The sequence below is a fragment of the Pan troglodytes genome, chromosome 19 (genome assembly GCF_028858775.2).
Source record: "Pan troglodytes isolate AG18354 chromosome 19, NHGRI_mPanTro3-v2.0_pri, whole genome shotgun sequence".
Classification (NCBI taxonomy): Eukaryota; Metazoa; Chordata; class Mammalia; order Primates; family Hominidae; genus Pan; species Pan troglodytes.
In genome coordinates, this window is record NC_072417.2 from 51,247,091 (window position 1) to 51,265,213 (window position 18,123).

Sequence of the window (18,123 nt, forward strand, 5' to 3'; positions counted from 1 at the left end):
CTAGGGCCTGTCTAGGGCTTGGTCCATGCTAGGACTAGGGCAGGCTAGGGCTAGGTCCAGGCTAGCGCTAGTGCAGTCTAGGGCTAGGTCCAGGCTAGTGCTAGGGCAGGCAAGGGCTAGGTACCGGCTAGGGCTAGGGCAGGCTAGGGCTAGGGCCAGGGAAGGGCTTGGGCAGGCTAGGGCTAGGGCCAGGCTAGTGCTATGGCCAGGCTAGGGCCAGGCTAGGGCTATGCTAGGGCTAGGCCAGGCTAGGGCTAGGCTAGAGCTAGGCCAGGCTAGGGCCAGGTTATGCCTATGCCAGGCTAGGGCTAGGGCCAGGCTAGGGCTAGGCCAGGCTATGGCTAGGTCCAGGCTAGGGCTAGGGCAGGCTAGGGCTAGGCCCATGCTATGGCTAGGGCAGGCTAGGGCTCGGTTCAGGCTAGGGCTAGGGCCAGGCTAGGGCTAGGCCCAGGCTAGGGCTAGGGCCATGCTAGGGCTAGGCCAGGCTAGTGCTAGGGCCAGGCTAGGGCTAGGGCTCGGCTAGGGTAGGCCCGTTTAGCGCTAGAGCCAGGCTAGGGCTAGGGCCATGCTAGGGCCAGGCTAGGGCTAGGGACAGGCTAGGGCCAGGCTAGCGCTATGACCAGGCTAGGGCCAGGCTAGGGTTAGAGCCAGGCTATGGCCAGGCTAGTGTTAAGGCCAGGCTAGGGCCAGACTAGGGCTAGGTCCAGGCTAGGGCCAGGCTAGGGCTAGGCCTGGCTGGGGTTTGGGCCAGGCTACGGCTAGTCCAGGCTAGGGCTAGGCCAGTCTAGGGGTAGGGCCTGGCTAGGGCTAAGCCAGTCTTGGGCTCGGGCCAGGCTAGGACTAGGACAGGCTAGGGCCAGGCTAGGGCTAGGGCCAGGCTAGGGCCAGGCTAGGGCTAGGCCAGGCTAGGGCTAGGCCAGGCTAGGGCTAGGGCCAGGCTAGGGCTAGGGCCATGCTAGGGCCAGGGCCATGCTAGGGCTAGGCCAGGCTAGGGCCAGTGCCATGCTAGGGCTAGGGCCGGTCTAGGGCTAGGGCCAGGCTAGGGCTAGGGCCAGGCTAGGGTTAGGCCAGGCTAGGGCTAGGGCCCGGCTAAGGCTAGGCCAGGCTAGAGCTAGGTCCAGGCTAGGGCTGGGCCAGGCTAGGGCTATGGCCAGGCTAGGGCTGGGCCACGCTCGGGCTAGGGCCAAGCTATGGCTAGGGCCAGGCTAAGGCCAGGCTAGGGGTAGGGCCAGGCTAGAGCTAGGGCCAGGCTAGGGCTAGGGCCGGCTAGGGCTAGGGCCAGGCTAGGGCTAGGCCTGAGCCAGGGCCAGGCTAGGGCTTGGCCAGGGCCAGGGCCACGCTAGGGCTAGGGCCGGGGTAGGGCCAGGGCCGGGCTAGGGCTGGGCTCGGGCCAGGGCCAAGGCCAGGGTGAGGGCGAGGGCGAATGCGAGGGCTAGGGCTAGTACTAGGCTAGCGCCGTCCCCGACATGACGGCGCGCCCGCATCCTTCGCCTGGCCGTTACCTCTTCTTCCTATCCCTCTTGTCCACGCCAGTGTCTCCAGGAGCCCAGCAGGATATACCGCAGTTTCCAATCTGCGAAAGGAGGACCGCCAAGCCAGAAATGCCAAGCCAAGCGATCACTGCCACGCCAAGCCAAACGACCACCGCCAAGCCAAGCAGCCACCGCAAAGCCTCGCGGGTAAGGCCAAGCCAATCCGTTACAGACCAGTGCACCTGCCCACCTGTGACGTCACGGAACCTGTGACTTCACTGCAACTGCCACTCCAGCCTCCCAGAAAAAGACTCCTTGGCCTGCAGGTGGCGCTGCAGCTCCAGCCTCCCAGAAAAAGACTCCTTGGCCTGCAGGTGGCGCTGCGGCTCCAGCCTCCCAGAAAAAGACTCCTTGGCCTGCAGGTGGCGCTGCAGCTCCAGCGCCAACCTGGGCTGGCTGGTCCTCCCTCGGAGGTTTCGGGGTGGCGGCACCCAGCCTGCCTGTCATGAGTGCCGCTTCACAGCGCCGCCGGCGCACCTGCTCCTAGGCTTGCTCGGTTCAGGGGTACGGGCCAGTTCCGCCCCCGGTTTGGCCACTGCAGCGAAGTTGCCCTAGGGTCCGCGCTGCCAGGACGCAAGCGGAGTCTGATGGCTGGGTCAGAGCGGCCTGTCAGCCTGGCTGGAAGGGCCTGCCCAACGCCGCTGCCCGCCCAGCTCCTACTCGGCCTGCGCCCGGAGCCAGGGACCAGCTCTGGGCATTCTGCTGCCTTAGGATGGGGCCGAGCAGCCGCTCCCCGCCCTGTGCCGCAGCCGCTGCGTGCATCTGCCCAGGGTCCGTGCAGCTGGCGACCCGGGCGGGTCGGGGAATGCCTGGTGCCACCGGGATTGCTCGCCTCTAGTTCCACTTTTAGTTTTGTCTGAGAAAATATATATTATACACATTTGGTTTTTCTAAATTTTGTATAAAGTTATGGGGCACAATTGTAATTTTGTTACACGGATATTTTGCTGCATGGGGTGAAGCCTGGGCTTTTTGAATATCCATCACTGGAATAACATGCATTGTACCCATTAGTAATTTTGCATCTTGCACCCCCAACCCTTCCAAGTCTCCATGTTTTCACACTCTACGTCCATGTGTACACATTATTTAGCTCCCACTTATGAGAATGTGGGGTGTTTGTCTTTCTGTGTCTGAGTTGTTTCATTTAAGGTAACGGCCTCCAGTTCCATCCAAGTTGCTGCAATAAACATGATTTCATTTGAAAATACACATATAGGTATACGTAGAATTTTTAAAATTATCTTTAAAATTTTTGCTTCTTTCTGGTTATTTCCTCAAGGTCATCCATATATCTCCTGCAGCTGAATCTCTCGATATGCCTCTGCAGCCCTCTGTACCCCAATCAAAATTTTTATTTTTATTTATTTATTTATTGAGGCAGAGTCTCTCTCTGTGTCGCCTAGGCTGGAGTGCAGTGGCACAATCTCTGCTCACTGCAACCTCCGGCTCCTGGGCTCAAGCAATTCTCGTGCCTCGGCTTCCCAAGTACCTGTGACTGCAGGTGTGCGCTACCACAACATGGGGTCTCACCCATGTTGGCCAGACTGGTCTCGAACTCCTGACCTCAAGGAATCCACCCGACTCAGCTTCCCAAAGTGCTGGGATTACAGGCGTGAGCCACTGGCCCAACCCCACTCTAAATTTTTTAAATGATTGTTGAATAAGTAAAAGTAATATGTATCATCTTGTACTTTTAAAAAAACTTCTTGAATAAAATGTAATAGTTTACATTTCATTGACAAATTTATCAGTCCAATTCTGCTTTACAATGCCATCCCTTGGGAACCACAGCTTATTCTCTAAAGAGAGTTGAAGATACGCATTTGGTTATAATTATTTAACATGAAAAATGTATCCATTCCAAGCCTAACCTGAGAGATACAGATAATATACATTCCTATAATTGAGCTCGAAAGTGCTTTTATTCTTAGGATAAATTTTAAAAACTAGAATCTGTGGAGAACCAAGATCACATGTAAAACCACTAAATATATACATTTTTGTAAAGTATGTAAAAACAGCATTGAAAAGAATAAAAATCAGGCAATTTGTGAGTGGAAGGAGAGATGGCAAAAGTCTTTATTAACAAAATAATCATAGTTATGGAAGTTTTATTACATGCTGGCCACATTCTCAGTATGTTAAGTGTATTGGCTTATTTAAAACTCCCAAGAATCTCATGAGATATTAATATTTCCCCCATTTTAAAGATGAGGCTCAGGGAGATTACAACTTGCCCAAGCTCATACAATGAGTGACCCTTGGAGCCCAGCAATGAACCGAGTCAGTGACATTACAGACGTCGTGATAAAAATGTGACTCTTGGCCAGGCGCGGTGGCTCACGCCTGTAATCCCAGCACTTTGGGAGGCCGAGGAGGGCAGATCACGAGGTCAGGACATGGAGACCATCCTGGCTAACACGGTGAAACCCCGTCTCTACTAAAATACAAAAAATTAGCTGGGCGTGGTGGCAGGCACCTGTAGTCCCAGCTACTCGGGAGGCTGGGGCAGGAGAATGGCGTGAACCCGGGAGGCGGAGCTTGCAGTGAGCCAAGATTGTGCCACTGCACTCCAGCCTGGGTGACAGAGCAAGGCTCTATCTCAAAAAAAAAGAAAAAAAAGAAAAGCAAGCAAAAGTTCCTCTTGTTGATGGAGTCACGCCAGTGTAGGAGCTGCTGGATCCTGTGCAAGCTCAGAGGGGTAGAGAAGAAGCTCTCTGCCTTCAGAGAGCTTGTAGTTTTGTTGTAGCCACAGACTGGCATGCAGGAGCCCACCTACGGATGCAGAAGAAGTAAAAGAGACCCCAAGCAAAGGCAGAGCTAGGAAAGAGCAGAGGGATGTGGGCGGGTGGGGGTGACAGGCATGGCAGCATCACCACCGTGGAATATCATCTTGGGAGGCGGTGCAAATCTGTGTGGACCTGATTTCATGTGCTGAATTGTTTTGTGGAGGAAGTGTCAGAGAATGGAGGCATGACGGATTCTGTGGCATCCAGACCTTCTCGGGTCATTCCCCGTATGCCAAGCAAGAGACCGAGGCCAGGAAAATTCATCACCCTCGATGAAGCAGTGAGATGTAATGACCAAGGGGCTTATGCCCTTGAGCCAGATGGCCCAGCCCTTTACCCCAGCCCGCTGCCGCTTGGGGGCATGGCCCGCACATTGCTTAACCTCTCCATGCTGCCATTTTCTCATCTGTAAAATGGGAGTGCAAACTGCCTCAGGATTATTGAGAAAGTTAAGCTAGTGATTATGTAACCTGCTTAGAACAATGCCTGGCACACTGTTTTGTGTATGATAAATTTATTAATATTATCAACATCATCTTTATTTCCAGGCATTATTACTTAAGCCGTGGCGTAGCTTTTCCCATTTGAAATAGGCTAGTGTTTTGTTTTGTTTTGTTTTGTTTTGTTCTAATACGGAGAACCATTTAGAAAGTCTAAAGTCCAGTGAAAATACCAGTGGGTTCGCTTAACTCAGGTTAGCTTGGTATGCTTCTCTGACCTGGCCCTGGCTCGGGAGTACGCGTTTTCTGAATCTTACAGGACCTGCCTGACATGCAAGAGCTCATCACTCAAGTGTGGTCAGAGAAGTGCTCCCTGCAGGCCGCAGCCATCCTCGGTGAGCCCCCTGCCTGGCCTTTGTATCCCCAGACTTCCTTTCCTGCCACTCCCCTTCTCTCTCACACCCCACACTGCTGTTTTAAGGTTGAAAGGGTTGTCTCGGTTCATCTGTAAGATGTTCCTGGCCTTTACTTGTGCCAGCTGGGCATCAGATCGTGTAGAAGCATTTCGAGATGTGCTGTTACATTGGCCCTTCTCCCTGTTACTGTCCTCATGCAACTGTGCTGGCTTCACTGGGCCGACGGCGTTGGATCTGGGATTGATCTGTTTATCTCCACCACTTTTCAGCAGGAGACAGGACTGGCTTCCCCACATGCTGGCTCCTTTTGCTTTTGGGATGTAGGGGCCACCTGTGTGATAGGCCTCATTTGTGACTAGTGTGCTATTGTAAATCCTTGTTCTTACTGATTCCCTGTGAAACTTTCAGATGCAAATGATGCTCACCAAACAGAGACCTCCTCCTCCCAAGTCAAGGACAATAAGGTAAGTCTGGGCCATGGTTTTTGAGGAATACGAAGCAGGATTAGCAACAAAGTAGGAATGCATGCTCATTGTAGAGCAGTGAACCCTAAATTTCTAAGGAAACCCCCCACCTCCCTCCCTTCTCTTACCCAACCTCAAAGCTTCCTGCACAAAGCTTCCTAGATGTCAGATCATCCCTGGGAAGAGGGTTGAGGAACCTGTTGCTGTGCAGAGTAGCACCCGTGGGTAAGAGCTCTAACTCATAACATGGCCAATAGACCTGCACCCCAGTCTTACCCTGGCCCTCTCTTAGCCTCTCTGGGTTTCAGTGACTCTGACTACAAGGCAGGGATGTGGTAGCCCCTCCTCATAGGAGGCTGTCGGGATTGAGTGATTGAGGGAGATGGCCCCTGTAAAGCTCTGAACCAAGCAGTCGGCACTCAGGAATGTTCACCAAGGGTGTTCTGTGACCGATGCTACATACGTCTCTTTGATTTGACTTCCAGCCTCTGGTTGAACGGTTTGAGACATTCTGCCTGGACCCTTCCCTTGTCACCAAGCAAGCCAACCTCGTGCACTTCCCACCAGGCTTCCAGCCCATCCCCTGCAAGCCTTTGTTCTTTGACCTGGCCCTCAACCATGTGGCTTTCCCACCCCTTGAGGACAAGTTGGAACAGAAGACCAAGAGTGGCCTCACTGGATACATCAAGGGCATCTTTGGATTCAGGAGCTAACCAGGCTCTTCCTTGGGGGCAGGGGAGATTCTGACTGTTAATCTGTATTGTGAGAAAATCCCAGCAAGTTCCATGATATTAAATCCAGGTCTGCATTGGCCTGGGGCAAGAGTTTAACATCTTCAGCCCTGCATTCCTACAGCCTGTGTCTGTACACATTCTTAAGCAGTGAGTTAGGAGAGCAGCCTGTTGTCTTCTGGTAAATGTGTGCGGGGTAATCCTGTCTCCTGTACCTCCTGGGAGAGGGGCCGCTGCTCTCTGGTGCCCTGTGAGCTGTGATTGATTGCCTTTGGTCAGTAATGTGTTCAGGAGTCCACACCAGGCACAGATGGGGCCTTGAAACGCTTTGTCATGCTTCAAGTCATGTCATGTCATGTCATGTCATGATTTGAAATGAACTCATCCTTGCTGTGAGCATCCAGGATCCCTTGAAAAGTTTATTTATGACTATGAAACTGGCAACGTCACCCCAGAATTATGGTCAGCCTTATTCCCCTTCACCTCCCAGTGAACGTTAAGAAGTTTCAGACAAGCAGAGAGCTCTATTTTTAGAAGAAATATGTTACACTCAGAAATGATGAAACCACATCTTATATTAAAAGGCAAAGATGACAGAGAATGTGCCCATTTCTTATGTGCCCTCCCTCATGTCCAGTCCCTGTTCTCTCCTTGGGAGCCTGGTTGTGTGAAGCCGGTGAGGTCAAGTGTAACCTGACTTACTGGCAACTAGGTGAGACTGATGCCGAATACACATGTTAGAGGCACTATTTTTCAGGACTTCCCAATGTGTAATTTTTAGATGCTATTACATTTTAATCCCCTTCGTTACCCCCCGTTTTTTCTTAGACTTCCCTTTTCACTTCTATTATAACATCAATAATAGAAGTCACAGAAACAATGTAAGAAAGCAAGGAATAAAAGTGATTTAAACATGTACCTGACACTTATGATTCCCTTTGGAAATCAAAACTCACCTGTCACATAGGAAAGAAAATTTGCCACGAGAAATGTTGGCTTAGATGTTTTCAGTTTTTGAGCAAACCCGGTGGCTTGAAGAAAAGGCCAACTGGTTAAAAATCCAAAAGCATTGTTTCAGGATGGCATTGTAACCCCCGAGGGTTCTTGCCCGCTGCCCAGATGGAGCTGATTCATCGAAACAGAGGAATTGCAATAGAGAGAAAGTTTAATTCACACAGAGCCGGCTAAACAGGAGACTGGAGTTTATTACTCAAATTGGTCTCCCTGAAAATTCAGAGACTGGGAATTTTAAGGATAATTTGGTGGGTAGGGGGTCAGGAAGTGGGGAGTGCTGATTGGTCAGGTTGGAGATGAAGTCATAGGGAGTTGGAGATAAAGTCATAGGGAGTTGAAGCTGGCCTCTTGTGCTGAGTCGGTTTCCTGGGTGGGGGCCACAAGACCAGATGAGCCAGTTTGGATGGATGGTGCCAGCCGATCCATAAAGTGCAGGGTCTGAAAAATATCTTGAGCACCATTCTTAGGTTTTACAACAGCGGTGTCATCCCTAGGAGCAACTGGGAAGGTTCAGAATCTTGGGCCTCTGGCTGCATGACTCCTAAACCATAATTTCGATTCTTGCGGCTAATTTGTTAGTCCTACAAAGGCAGTCTGGTCCCCAGGCAAGAAGGCGGTTTATTTCCAGAAAGTGCTGTTACCATCTTTGTTTCAAAGTTAAACAGTAAACTGTAAGCTTCTCCCAAAGTGAGTTCGGCTTATTCCCAGGAATGAACAAGGACAGCGTGGAGGTTAGAAGCAAGATGGAGTGGGTTAGGCTAGACCTTTTTCACTCTAATAATCTCACCGTTAGAATTTTTGTAAAGGTGGTTTTAGAATGCCACTGTGGGCTTGGCTGTGCCTTTCATTTTCCCAGTAAGTTGCAGGGAGGGAAGCCTAAGAGCTAGAAAAGATGGTGAGACACGAATCAGACTTCTTGTTAGAATGGTGTGGTGGCTTAGAACCTTGAGATGCTCGCAGAGGGGCCCTGATCCCCTGGGGTTTGTTTTGGGTTGGAGAGCCTCAGGAAGCTGGGTTTTTTTTTTTTTAATTGAAAGTTTCATCATCTATGCCATACAAATTTAGAACTATCCTCACCCCTCCTTCTGGAAATATAGCACAGATAGGCTGGACACACTGGCTCATGCCTGTAATCTCAGCACTTTGGGAGGCCGAGGCAGGCAGATCACTTGAGGCCAGAAGTTCGAGACCAGCCTGGGCAACGTGGCAAGACCTTGTCTCTACCAAAAAAAACTTTTTTAAAAGAAAAATATATATAGCACAGATGACTGGTCTCAGGTTGAGGTCCTGGGTTTTGATCAGGTCAGTGTCCCTGTAGGCTGAGGAACCACGGTTTGGGAGTTAGGGGGTCTTCATCCATGTCCTCATCCTCCTCCCAGGGCCATGGGCCAAGATTCTGCACCTCCCTTGTCTCGCCTCTGTGCTGACAGCCACGCTGTCCTCCAGCTCCAAGAATCCAATTGCAGGCCCTGCTGTGCTGCAGTCTCAGGCCTGCCTCAGGCCGTTGCCTGCAGCATCGTGAGGGGGACGGGCATGGGGAACCGCTCATCCTCCTGGAAGATGTCCCTTTGTCCTTCCCACAGCCCTCCCAGCCCCTCCCACTCTAGAGTGCTGGCCTCAGTGGGGACCCAGGACCTCTAAACTACAGATGGAGGCGAATCCCAACTGCACCTTTTCCTTCTCAGGTTGCCTAATGCTTTGTCTCGCAGCCACACTACAAATTCCATTCCTCCCGGTGCTCCTGCCAGGCGCTCTGAGCAGCATTGGCTGTTAACGGCCAGTGATGCTGTTTAGTATTAAAAGCAGGTGTTTACATAAGAAGACAGATCTGGCAGGGCCAAAGTCTCTGGCGAGCTCTCACATCCCTTCACGTGGGACTCCTGGACATTAAGCAGGCTGTGTTGTGGGGGACAGAGCACCAGAAGCAGGACCCCCTCCTGTCCTCCTGGGAAGTGGCTCTGCCTCAGATGGGAGCAGGTTTCAAGTCAGGACCTCACTGCCCCTGGGCCCTGCAGGCTGTTCGCTGGGGGTTTTCACAGAAAGACACTTCGGAGGCCACACAGTCCTGCCTTCCCAAGGAGCAGGACCTGCAGATGAGGCCCCGGGGGCCGCGAATGGGTCTGTTCCAAGTGGGTGTTCCCGTGCTGTGCTGGCTCTAGTCCCTCCTCCAGAATGGACTCTGGTGTTGTCAGCAAGCTCTGAGCCTGGAGGAGGCTTCTGTCTCCAACATCAAGAGAGGACGAAGAGAGCTCCATTCAGTCCCTTATACTTTTATTTATTTAGAGACAGAGTCTCACTCTGTCACCCAGGCTGGAGTGCAGTGGCATGATCTCAGCTCACTGCAGCCTCTGCCTCCCAGGTTCAAGCGATTCTCCTGCCTCAATCTCCCAAGTAGCTGGGACTACAGGTGCGTGCCATCATGCCCAGCTAATATTTGTATTTTTAGTAGTGGCGGAGTTTCACCGTGTTGGGCAGGGTGGTCTCAAACTCCTGGCCTCAAGTGATCCACCTGCCTCGACCTCCCAAAGTGCTGGGATTACAGGCGTGAGTCACCACGCCTGGCCCAGTCTCATACTTTTAAAGCCTGCCCGAGGTCTGTTGGTCTGTTGTGGCTGTGATCGTGGTTTCTTTCTTTTTTTTTTTTTTTTTTTTTTTTTTTCAGCGGAGTCTCGCTCTGTCACCCAGGTTGGAGTGCAGTGACACAATCTCGGCTCACTCCACCTTCCAGGTTCAAGCAATTCTCCTGCCTCAGCCTCCTGAGTAGCTGGGATTACAGGTGGCCACCACCACGCTCAGCTAATTTTTGTATTTTTAGTAGAGATGGGGGTTTCACCATCTTGGCCAGGCTGGTCTCAAACTCCTGACCTCATGATCTACCTGCCTCAGCCTCCCAAAGTGCTGGGATTACAGGTATGAGCCACCACACCTGGCCTTTTTTTTTTTTTTTTTTTTTTGAGATGGAGTCTGACACTGTCACCCAGGCTGGAGCGCAGTGGCGTGATCTCTGCTGACTGCAACCTCCGCCTCCCATTTAAGCGATTCTCCTGCCTCAGCCTTCCGAGTAGCTGGGATTACAGGCATGCGCCACCACGCCTAGCTGATTTTTTGTATTTTTAGTAGAGATGGGGTTTTACTATGTTGGCCAGGTTGGTCTCAAATGCCTGACTTCATGATCCACCCGCCTCGGCCTCCCAAAGTGCTGGGGTTACAGGTGTGAGCCACCACACCCGGCCTATGTGATCATGGTTTCTATTCTCTGTTCCAGGCAAGCCCCACCAGGCCTGCTGGGTGAGGGTCAGGAGCTCGAGGTGGCTGAGGATGGCACTGGCCTTCGCTGCTGGGTCTCCTGGCCTGTTCCTCTCTTCCCAAATGTTGTTTGGATGTGCTGTCTCCTCTCTGGTTTTACATTAAATCAGTGAGAACTCTCAGATTCCCTCTTTGGAATGAAACGGTGCCGGGCTTTGTGCCAACCCCTTCCCCTGGTGGCAACCTGAGCCTGTCACCACGACCACAAGGTGACAGCCTGTGATGACAGGGCACCCTCAACCCATAGCAGCCCTGGGCCAGAGCCAGGACTTTCCTCCCAAAAGCCGAGGCAGAGGCTTCACCCCCCTAGGAGAGGAAGGCCGACACCAGGGGCTTTGAGGGTGGGACTGTGCTCTGTTCACTGTCATCGCTGTGGCAGCGCTAATTTTTCACATACGAGGTGTCGTTAGTCACACACAAAACAGCTAACTGATCACAGAATTCTAAACAGCACAATTCTGTCTGCAGCCTTGAAAAGCTTGGGACATTTAGAGGTCTAGGAAAGTATCCAAAGATAGCAAAAATACGTGTTGGTTCTAATTTTTTGTTTGAAGACACTTGTTGCTACAGAGGAGACGGAAAGCAGATTTAGCTGTAAAATTTATCGATGTTCCAAAGCAAAGAGAATAAATTGGAAATTGTCTGCATCCTGACACCACCAACTGGAAGAATCCAACCTGTTATTCTGTTAGATATTAGAGACACTTGGGAGCAGGACCTGGGAGGGGCCGTGGCTGGGGGCACCGCCCAGGACCAGCTGTGGTGGCAGGCTGTGCAGGTTGCACACATTAGATAGGCCTTGGCCTCTGGGTCCACCCTCTGCTCTAAGCACCATCTGGCACAGAGTGAGGGGCTCTACAAGCGTCCACTAGAGGTATTATTATTATTATTCCGAGATGAGGTTTCACTCTTGTTGCCCAGGCTGGAGTGCAATGGCACAATCTCGGCTCACCACAACCTCTGCCTCCTGGGTTCAAGTGATTCTCCTGCCTTAGCCTCCTGAGTAGCTGGGATTACAGGCATGCGCCACCAAGCCCGGCTAATTTTTGTATTTTTAGTAGAGATGAGGTTTCACCATGTTGGATAGGCTGGTCTCGAACTCCTGACCTCAGGTGATCCGCAGCCTCGGCCTCCCAAAGTTCTTCCCCAGGGATCTTCTGACCTAGCAATCCAGCTATGATGGGCAGGTACCTGGGCCAGTGAAAGCTGAGTAACGTTAGCTGTGGCTCATCTGTGGAATGGAGACAGGTGTGGCTGTGCAAAGGCCTCGCCAGGCAGTGCCTCTCATGCTGCCTAAGAAGAGGTGTGAGGCAGAGAGACAGCAGGTGCCCAGGGTCCTCCGAGCTGGTGGATCCCTGCCCCACACTTACTAGTCCATTGCCTCTGAGCACGCTCCAGCTCCTGTACAACAGGGGCGGCTGCATCTCAAAGTTGCTGGGAGGAGACAGTGAGGAGGTTCCCCCAAAATGTTCTGAGCCCAGACCCCAAGACAGTGTGGGCTGCTGTACCCTGAGTCAATGGGCACACATAGCTGACAGAGCCTTCCACTCAGCCAGCCTGCGTCCTTGTCTTCCCCTTCCCAGGAAGTCCTCCTAAGTCTATGCAATGCCATTCAGACAATAGTTTGGGTCTGACGAGCTGCTGTTTGTGCTGGGTGGTTTAACCTCCCCTTTCCAGCTTCCTGACAATAGAGACAAATCAGGCAGCTATAAGAACTGCTTGTTCCTTCGTTTTCATGTTTGTCTGTTTTATAAACCTTTTTCTCCCTCTGACCAGTGAACAGTGCCAGATGCCACCAGACCCCTGCTGCTGTGGTGCAGCCGGTGGAACATTTTCTCAAGCGGCCACACGGGTCGTTATCTTGGCGTGCACAGTTAGCTGGCTGCCTCCGTCACATCTGCACCTCTCCAAAATAGGGCTGCAGGTCCCCAGACCTAGCTAGTAAGGACAGCTATTATCTTCAAGGTGGCAGAGAGGCCCAGGGCTCTTGGGCCTACCAGTTCCTGAGTAAGACTGGCGGGCTGCAGACTTCTGGAATGCAGGGATGGCTCATGCACCAGGTGGCTGCAGGGGCTGGGGAGTGGGCTGCACCAGCACCAGTCCTACAGCTGAACTGGGGCTGGTGCTGTGGGTCCCCTTTCTTCCAGGGAAAGGGGATGGTTCAGAGGGAGGGACAGTTAGCCTAAGGCAGCCTTGGTTTTGAGGATTCCAGGGGTTCCCTCTATGTTCTCTTTCTTGCCATTTAGTATGAGGAATCCTGCCTGCTCTCTTAACACACACAAGATTTGGTTGTTTTCTGTTTTTTGGAGTTTTTGTAGTTGCTTCCTCTAAACCTTCCCCGTAAAAGTCCCAAAAGGAATCACTAGCACCTGTTCCTCCCCACTCTTGTCTGGTTAAGCAAGCTGTGCCACCTTTTGCTTCTCTCTAGGCTGACCTTGGCATTTCAGTTCTTTTTATCGGACTTGCTAGGCAGACTCACAGCCAAACAGCCAAAAGAGCCTCCTCCTGGTGGCCCTGCAGATTCCTGGGCCACAGCCTCTAACCCTCAACCCTATACCTGCAGACAATGGAAGGAGGCTGGTCCCTTGGACCCCCAGTCCACCTGACTGTGCTCCTCTAGGCCCAGCTGGAGGAGGGTGCCTCTGCTTTGCTCAGTGGGCCAAGGGAGTGAAGGGAAGAGGTCATCACTCAACTTCAGTCAAAGGGTCTGGCAGCGGAGCTTTTGTACAAACAGGGCAATTTCCTGAGACAGCAAAGCCTCACCTCATCAGGAACACATGGGCGCCTGGTAGCTTACGGCTCCTGGGGCAAAGGAGGCAATTACTACCATCAGCCTCAGCAGGGAGAAGAATGCCTCCCCACAGGAGCCCCGGAGCTGGAGGAGAGAGTGGGCACCAGAGGGCTTAACTGCTGGCACACTTGCCAAGCGGCCACCCTGTGGCTGGGCTGCACGTGTCCAGCTGCGTCTGGCAGTCTCGGAGCCGAAAGTCTCACTGTGTTTGGTCTGATCAGGCCTCTTGCTTAGGTCCTAGGCCAGGTGAGCTGCCAGCTGCCCACATCAGCGTGGAGCTCCAGGCACAAGGAGTAAGCTGCCACGCAAAGTCATGGCTGGCAGAGGGTTGAGCAGCCCCAGGGATCATTTCATCTCTAACCTCTCAATCCACCAAGGCACAAGCCAGGGCCAGGCGAGGGAAAGGACTCACCAGGCCCTTCAAAGTGGGCAGAGGCTATCTTTGTATGTATGCCTTTTAAAAACATTTTTTTTTTTTTTTTTGAGCCAGAGTCTCGCTCTGTCACCCAGGCTGGAGTCCAGTGATGAGATCTTGGTTCACTGCAACTTCCACCTCCCGGGTTGAAGCGATTCTCCTGCCTCAGCCTCCTGAGTAGCTGGGATTACAGGTGCGTGCCACCAAGCCCAGCTAATTTTTGTATTTTCAGTAGAGACGAGGTTTCACCATGTTGGTCAGGCTGGTCTTGAACTCTTGACCTCATGATCCACCCACCTTGGCCTCCCAAAGTGCTGGGATTATAAGCATGAGCCACCATGCCTGGTCAAAAAAATTTTTTTTTTTTTTTGAGATGGAGTCTCTTCTGTCATCCAGGCTGGAGTGCAGTGACTCAATCTCGGCTCACTGCAACCTCCCTCTACCTCCTGGGTTCAAGCGATCCTCCTGCCTCAGCCTCCCGAGTAGCTGGGACTACAGGCACCCACCACAACGCCTGGCTAATTTTGTTGTTTTTGTATTTTTAGTAGAGACGGGGTTTTGCTTTTTTTTTTTTTTTTTTTTGAGACGAAGTCTCACTCTGTCACCCACGTCACCCAGGCTGGAGCGTAGTGGCAGAATTTTGACTCACTGCAACCTCCACCTACTGGGTTCAAGTGATTCTACTGCCTCAGCCTCCCAGGTAGCTGGGATTACAGGCACCCACCACAACGCCTGGCTAATTTTTGTATTTTTAGTAGAAATGGGGTTTCACCATGTTGGCCAGGCTGGTCTCAAACTCCTGACTTCAAGTGATCCGCCCTCCTTGGCCTCCCAAAGTGCTGGGATTACAAGCGTGAGCCACTGTGCCTGGCCAAAAATATATATATATATATTTTTTTTTTTTTTTAATTTTTTTGAGATGGAGTTTCGCTCTTGTTGCCCAGGCTGGAGTGCAATGGTGTGATCTCGGCTCACCACAACCTCCACCTCCTGAGTTCAAGTGATTTTCCTGCCTCAGCCTCCCAAGTAGCTGGGATTACAGGCATGCGCCACGACGCCCATGCCTGGTTTTGTTATTTTGTATTTTTAGTAGAGACGGGGTTTCTCCATGTTGGTCAGGCTGGTCTCAAACTCCTGACCTCAGGTGATCTGCCCGCCTTGGCCTCCCAAAGTGCTGGGATTACAGGCGTGAGCCAGCCTATCTGGCCAAAAAAAAATTTTTTTAACTGCAAGCAAAAAGACATGGCAGAAGCCAGGGCTTAGGAGGGTTGAAGGTCGGGGCATCCTATCTAACTTCCAGGCCAGAGCTGTCTGAAGGAATCCTGATAAGCCCCAAATGCAAGCCTCATTTGTCACTTTAGATTTATTGGTAGCCACATTTTAAAGAGTAAAAAGCAACAGGTCAAAATTTAAAATATGCCTGTAGTCCCGGATCATGAGGTCAGGAGTTCAAGACCAGCCTGACCAACATGGTGAAACCTCGTCTCCACTAAAAACACAAAAATTAGCCGGGCGTGGTGGCGCCAGACTGTAGTCCCAGCTACTCGGGAGGCTGAGGTAGGAGAATCACTTGAACCCGGGAGGTGGAGGTTGCAGTGAGCCGAGATTGTGCCACTGCACTCCAGCCTGGGCAACAGAGCAAGACTCTGTCTCAAAAAAAAAATAAATAAAACTAAAAATACATTTCATTTAATTCAACATATCCAAAATATTTCAATATGTAATCAATAGAAAAAATTAATGAGATGCTTTACATTCTTTTTTTTTTTTTTTTTTTTTTTTTGAGACCGAGTTTCGCTCTGTCTCCTAGACTGGAGTGCAGTGACACAATCTCAGCTCACTGCAACCTCCGCCTCCCAGATTCAAGTGATTCTTCTGCCTCAGCCTCCCGAGTAGCTGGGACTACAGGCATGTGCCACCATGCCCAGCTAATTTTTTTATTTTTAGTAGAGACGAGGTTTCACCATGTTGGTCAGGCTGGTCTTGAACTCCTGACCTCATGATCCGCCCACCTCAGCCTCCCAAAGTGCTGGGATTACAGGCATGAGCCACCGCAGCCAGCCATTTTACATTCTTTTTCCATAGTACGTCTTTGAAATCTGGTGCGAATTTTGCACGTATAACACATCTCACTTCAGTCCAGGCACCTTCAAATGCACTACAGCCACACACAGCAGGACTTGTGGTTGCAGAAACAGACGCTGAGGGTCTTGATCCAGGCAGTCAGCCCCATCTTGACCTTTTAGATAAAGGGCTCCTTTCTCTCCAAAGTGTGAGGCCAGAGGTGAAGCGCAAAGACAGCCATGCCCCACTCTGTGTCCCTGTCCTTTCCTGTTTTCTTCTGGGGCCAGGGTTGCTGCCATCGGACAGGAGCATCCCACGTGACAGACTGCCTCGGGGCTCAGGGTGTTCCTGCCTGCCGCCTGGCAGCCCTTGTCGGAGGAGCTGGGCCTGATTTGATCTGGCATGAGAAGATCACGCCAGGAAGTCAGCTCTTGTTTTTCTTGCAGTAAATAGTTAGCCCTTAATCTCCCAGGCGTGTGGGGGCCCCCTGCAGTGCTCATTTCCTTCCTGGAGGGCTTCTGCAGAGAGGTCGAAGCTCCAGTGTTCCAGACCTCAGACTCACTGCCCTCTGCCCAGGGCACCTCCCCCTGCACAGCTCAGGGGCCTCGCCTGGCTGCTCTCTGTCTGGAGTCTGGACACCTCTCCCCAGGGCCCCACTTCCAATGACTGCCACCTCCAGGGAGGGGCCAAGCTCAAAGGTGAAGCAGCCGGGCTCAGTGGCTGACGCCTGTAATCCCAGCACATTGGGGGGTTGAGGTGGGCGAATCACCTGAGGTCAGGAGTTTGAGACCAGCCTGGCCAACATGGTGAAACCCCATCTATACTAAAAATACAAAAATTAACTGGGTGTGGTGGCGTGCACCTGTAGTCCCAGCTACTCAGGAGGCTGAGACAGGAGAATCGCTTGAAGCTGGGAGGCAGGGGTTGCAGTGAGCTGAGATGGTGCCACTGCACTCCAGCCTGGGAGACAGAGTGAGACTCCATCTCAAAAAAAAAAAAAAGAAAAGAAAAGGTGAGTCAGGGAGGCCAGGGGTGAGGCTGGCATTGGCTCCCGTAGTCATTCACACAAACAGCTCCTTTCTGAAGACAGTTGATTGCAGGCGTACAATGAGTGGTTAGAAAACAATGTCACCAGGAATAAAGTGGGAGCAGGCTGGGGCAGAGGCTGAGTGGCCAGTCATCTCTGGTGGCATCTCACTCAAGACATGGGCCGGGAGCTGAGGACACTGGAGACCACTTTGTTTCCTCATTGCTGTCAGGGGCCACTGCTGCCCTCCCCACCCACACTGCCCCTGTCAGCTCCTCCACCTCTAGGAATGGGGGTTTCCTGCATCCCCTCTCCAAGGCCAAGCTCAGGGGCTTCCCATGAGATTCAGCCAAAAAGGGCACAGGCCTTTTCTATCCCATGGGGGCCTGAGGCCAGTATCAGGCATCGGTCCCTGGTCTCCCCCGTCTGCTGGGACCTTTCTCTCCTGCCAGGCTGTGTTTTGTCCTCAGTGAGGCCTGCCAGGATGACCAGGTGATGTCACCCAGTCCGCCTGTTCCATCCCCTGGCTCCCCCTCAAGCCCTCCTTCCACTAAAACCACGGGGATTTCAGGAATGACCTGGAAAGCGACGCCACCTCTGCAGGAGGGGCCTGTTACGCTGGGCCAGTGAAATGAGCGCCTGGAAAGGGGGGTGCCATCGCCCCTTTCTTGAAGACACTCAGGGCCACCACAGAAGGAAAAGGCAGCAGCCCTGGTCCCCAGTGTGAGGAAAAGACCAATAAGCTGGCATCACTGTCTGCCGCTCAATCTGACTTCATAAAAGCCACCAGGGGCCATTTCTGGGTGGGGGAAGAGGCAGGCAGGAAAAGCCAAGTGCATCGGGCTCCCGGGCCTCAGCCAGAGCCTAGGCTTAGTGGCACCTGAAGCCAGCCCTGGTGCTGCTGCACTGTGCACACTTTATAAAATGGGGCCGGGCGCGGTGGCTCATGCCTGTGATCCCAGCATTTTGGGAGGCCAAGGCGGGTGGATCACTTGAGGTCAGGAGTTCGAGACCAGCCTGGCCAACAAGATGAAACCCCTTCTCTGCTAAAAATACAAAAATTTTCTGGGCGTGGTGACGGGCACCTGTAATCCCAGCTACTCGGAAGGCTGAGGCAGGAGAATCGCTTGA

General features: G+C 52.2%; 1 protein-coding gene across 1 annotated transcript; it reads left to right on the plus strand.

Annotated features, from left to right (window-relative positions):
* Positions 1-4,442: 4,442 nt before the first annotated feature.
* LOC129137594 (signal recognition particle subunit SRP68-like) lies at positions 4,443-6,541 on the plus strand. The gene is made up of 3 exons (XM_054670359.2): positions 4,443-5,159; positions 5,589-5,644; positions 6,130-6,541. The coding sequence occupies exons 1-3, from the start codon at positions 5,096-5,098 to the stop codon at positions 6,355-6,357; spliced, it is 348 nt and encodes a 115-aa protein (XP_054526334.1). The 5' UTR covers positions 4,443-5,095; the 3' UTR covers positions 6,358-6,541.
* Positions 6,542-18,123: the final 11,582 nt, after the last annotated feature.

Bases quoted from the DNA above. Each gene is read 5' to 3' on its own strand.
- LOC129137594 (XM_054670359.2), top strand. From the start codon at position 5,096: ATGCAAGAGCTCATCACTCAAGTGTGGTCAGAGAAGTGCTCCCTGCAG. The intron at 5,160-5,588 runs GTGAGCCCCCTG...TGAAACTTTCAG, and splicing joins GCAGGCCGCAGCCATCCTCG to ATGCAAATGATGCTCACCAA. The intron at 5,645-6,129 runs GTAAGTCTGGGC...TTTGACTTCCAG, and splicing joins CCCAAGTCAAGGACAATAAG to CCTCTGGTTGAACGGTTTGA.